This window comes from Otolemur garnettii, unplaced genomic scaffold, assembly GCF_000181295.1.
Source record: "Otolemur garnettii isolate 467f Iridium unplaced genomic scaffold, OtoGar3 scaffold00018, whole genome shotgun sequence".
Taxonomy (NCBI): domain Eukaryota; kingdom Metazoa; phylum Chordata; class Mammalia; order Primates; family Galagidae; genus Otolemur; species Otolemur garnettii.
In genome coordinates this window covers 22,772,330-22,776,573 of record NW_003852413.1, presented here as the reverse complement: position 1 = coordinate 22,776,573, position 4,244 = coordinate 22,772,330, and the positions used below count along the sequence as shown (strand labels likewise).

The following is a 4,244-nucleotide window of genomic DNA, read 5'->3' as shown; positions in this document are numbered from 1 at the left end:
ATTGCCAAGTGCCCTGTAGGCAAGGCAAGAAGGTTGTGGGTGCTGAAGACAGGGTGTTGTGCATGGCCCACCCTTGGGGGGAGCCTCATGAGAGGGCATCCCTCCTTCCTCATCAGTGTTCCTGGTGGTGCATAATAGTTGAGCACCATCATTCAATCCATTTTATCCTCCTAATGAAAGACTATTTTTATGAAACAGCCATGATGAGTAATTTACAATGCATAAGTATGGATGAGAAGCACATTTACTATGCCAGAGAAATAAAGTTTATTGGGAATAAATGAAGTAACTTCCTTGCACTCCAGAGAATACCAAAGAAGAAAGGAAAACAGGAGATACAATATGTTAAGGAAACATCCTAAACCAATAACCAGAGCTTAGATTACAAGGAGCTGAACATCCTCAGAAAAAAAGCTCAACCCTTAATGCAAAGTTTTCCAGACACTGGAAGTTGATGATATGTGTCTTTGCCTGTCGAGCCTGAAAGGCATTTCAGAGTCTAGGAATGCCACCATGGGCATGAGTGGTGTCTTGATGTCAGCGGAGCTCTAGCAAAGGCCGGACCTGAGGATTTTTCCTGTGCTTCACCTAAATGGCTTTGTTGATGTCTTCAGGGAGAATACAAGGTGTTCAATTACAGCAACACTTTTGAGAGCTGCCACAGGGTCCACAGGAGTTGCCACTAGCATTGGTGGTGGCACATGGGTTGCAGGGGAGCCTGGGGGACAGCAAGGATGAGAAGGTGTTGCAGGGTGGACAGAACCCTCAGGAGCAATAGGACCTTATGCTTAATGAGACATCCTATGAATTCTTACTGGGTAGAGTTAGTTGAGATCAAATATTGGTTGTTATCAAATCCTTCTCTCTCTCTCCCAGAATGTCATGTGCAGAGGTGGGGAATTTTCCTTTTGTAAAATATTATCTCATTCTCCTGAACTCATGTATAACTTAATACAATCAGCCTCACCTAACAGTTACTGCTATGCCTGGCCAGCCCCTACCATGTCTCCATGGCTAGCCCCCTGGGCAGCGTCTGTCCCTTTCACCTTTGTCCATCCACGATTGCTTACCTATTACAGGTGACTGAGCACATAGTTGGCACTCAATTAATAAATGTGGTTTGGCAAGTTGAAATTGTGGCCACAGTGCATGTGTCCACAATATCCCTCTATATACATTCTTCCCGGGAATCCTTTGCACCACACTCACTTGCAGTCCTCGCTCTCCAGCAGACCCCGGTACGTCTCGATCTCACACTCCAGCCGGGCCCGCACGTCCAGCAGCACCTGGTACTCCTGGTTCTGCCGCTCCAGGTCACAGCGGATCTCTGCCAGCTGGGCCTCCACGTTGGTCACCATGCACTGCACCTGGGCCAGCTGGGAGCTATAGCGGGCCTCACTCTCAGTCAGTGTGTTTTCCAGGGAGTTTCTCTGAGGATGGATGGAGAACAAATACAGAATATCAGAGAGCTGCTCCTTACAGGGTTTCTTCATGGGGTTCCAAAGAAGTCCCAAGATCCCAGCGCTAAGGAGACTGTGCCCCAGAGGGCATCCCCTTGACCCCACCTGCTTGTGACCCCACCTTCCAACCTCCCCCTGCTCTCCATCAGGTCTGAGCCACACTCACCAGGTTGTGCTGGGCCTGCAGCTCGATCTCCAGGGCATTGACTGTGCGTCTCAGCTCGATGATCTCCGCCTGGCAGGACTGCAGCTGCTCTGAGCTGGACACCACCTGCTTGTTCAGCTCCTCAGTCTGAAATAGCCAATGGGAGGAGATGGGATCAGACCCAGGCTGAGGGATCCTGGCGGTTCAGAGGAACTGAGTGGCCAGGCGCTGAGATGCCCACCTGCCTGGTGAACCATTCCTCCACTTCTCTGCGGTTGGTCTCCACCAGGGCCTCGTACTGACACCTGGTCTCATTTAGAACCCGATTCAGGTCCACAGTGGGGGCAGCGTCCACCTCCACGTTCAGGCGATCTCCAAGCTGGCAGCGCAGACTGTTGACTTCCTAATGGAGAAAGGGGAAAGAATGACCCACAGCGGTAGATCTGCTATCTTCCTGCTCTAAGAAAGTGAGCACAACCTTGACAAAAAGCACTAAAATACATATATAATATATATATCCTGATCATCCCCAAAGATTAACACATTTCACGGAGTAGCACAAACTCAAATAGAGATCATATCAATAAATTTCCCAAAAAGGCTGAAACAGTGTCACATTTCCCATAAGATTAAGTCCAAACCCCTTTGCAGGTCCAAGACCTACCTCACTTCTCGTCACATCCCATAGGTACTCTGTGCCCCCAGCCATTGTCAGATATGCCTTGCTCTGCCACTGCTGTGCCTTTGCTCAGCCCCTTCCTCATCTGAAACACCCAAGGACTGAAAGACTATTCCTAGCAGCTGAGCTGAGCCCCGCCTCCTCTCTCACAGCTGGTTCACTCCCAGAGCAAGCTGCTGGGCCATCTCACATGCCACTTGTTCCCCAGCCTTGACAGCCTCCTGACCCCACACCAACAAGCTCAGCTTGGAGTCCTGCATGTCTCATGTCTTCTCACCTCCTCATGGTTCTTCTTGAGGCAGAGCAGCTCCTCCCTCAGGGACTCCACCTGGGCCTCCAGGTCAGACCTGCACAGAGTCAGCTCATCCAGGATCCTGCGAAGGCTGTTGATGTCCGACTCGACCAGCTGCCTCAGGGACCGCTCTGTCTCGTACCTGCACACACAGGTCAGAGGATGAGCTAGGAATGAAGACCCCTTTCTTCTTCTGTGTCTCATGTGGGTAGAATTCACCTGAAGCTTTTTGAACTTATGCCATTTTCTGCCTCATTTTCTTCCACATGTTTCCCTCAAGCTATACCCAGACAGGCTGGAGAGATCCCCTAACTCACCCTAGCACCACATGGACACATGACATGTCTCTCACTCTGCTCTCAATTTTGTTGGAAAATATATCACCAAACTAATCCATTCCTTAAAAATAATTTCAATTTCTGAATTTAAGAAGCCCTTCCAGAAAGACCAGTATAGACTGAAGAGGAGGGAGTATATGGGTGTGGACCCCTGTAACTGTGTTAACTGTAGTTAACACAGCCTGCCTTAAGAGGAGAAATAAGAAGGGAGAAGTGAATTCCTCTTCTTTTCCGGGCAACATGAGGCCCATATGGCCATGAAATAGCCACAGACGCCTTGTTCATCTGGAACAAAAAGCTCAACATACTTGGTTCTGAAGTCATCAGAGGCCAGCTTGGTATTATCAATCTTCATCACCATTCTGGCATTCTCAGACTTGGCACACAGAATCTGGAAAAAAACCTCTATCATGAGGTGCCCTTGAACTTGAAAATGTCATATTGTTCAGAAAGAACCAGCTGCTGCTGGGCCTTTACATGGCCCACCCCTCACCTTCTGCTGGAGCTCCTCAATGGTGCGGAAGTAGGACTGGTAGTTGGCACACACCAGGGGATCCTGCTCCTGGCAGCGCTCCTGGATGCGGACCTCCAGCTCCGCGTTCTCCCGCTCCAGCTGCCGCACCTTCTCCAGGTAGCTGGCCAGGCGGTCATTCAAGAACTGCATGGTCTCCTTCTCGCTGCCATTGAAGGAGCCCTCGCAGAACCAGTTGCAGTTGCCCACGTTGGCGGGGATGTTGCAGGCCCCGGGCAGGGTGCAGCTGTGGCAGCTGGGGGCCACGCAGGGCCGGGAGGAGCAGCTGGTGCGGCAGCTGAGGCTGGGCAGGACGCAGGAGTAAGACATGATGCTCTGACAGGTAATGGAAGAGCAGGTGAGCTGCTGGAAGTGGATGTGGGTTCTCTCCTTCCTCGAAGGTCCTTTTATACCTAATGATAGGTGAAGGCTTGGCATACATCATAGTTTCATTTCCTAATGCTTTAGCTAATTTTTCTCCAAAATATGCTACTTAGATGCTTCTAAAGAGTCCCTCCTCATCCCATAAAATTATTCCATTTAGGTTGTGTCACACCAGGCTCATCCAGGGTGCCAGTGGTTGGTGAAATCAGAGTTTCATCAGGTGGCTTCAAAGGAGGCAGAATTATTACAGCCCCAAAAGGCTCTCGCCATTACTCAGAAGGAAGGACAGCCAGGGACATGAGGTGGCGTTGGCTGGGAATCAGCAACTCCCCACCCACAAGATTCTGCCAGTTTACTCCCTCAAAGAGAACTTTAAGTGGATACTGTTCCAAGTGGCCCTCTTCTTCCAAGTCTATCCATGTTTCAACATTCAGT

General features: G+C 50.0%; 1 protein-coding gene across 1 annotated transcript; it reads right to left on the bottom strand.

The window, feature by feature from the left end:
- Positions 1–226: 226 nt before the first annotated feature.
- Positions 227–3,870, bottom strand: LOC105886662 (keratin, type I cuticular Ha4). The gene is given in 8 exon segments (XM_012802952.2): positions 227–718; positions 1,210–1,430; positions 1,627–1,752; positions 1,847–2,008; positions 2,562–2,718; positions 3,223–3,305; positions 3,408–3,840; positions 3,842–3,870. Coding segments are annotated over 8 exon segments (1,299 nt in total). The 3' UTR covers positions 227–630.
- Positions 3,871–4,244: the final 374 nt, after the last annotated feature.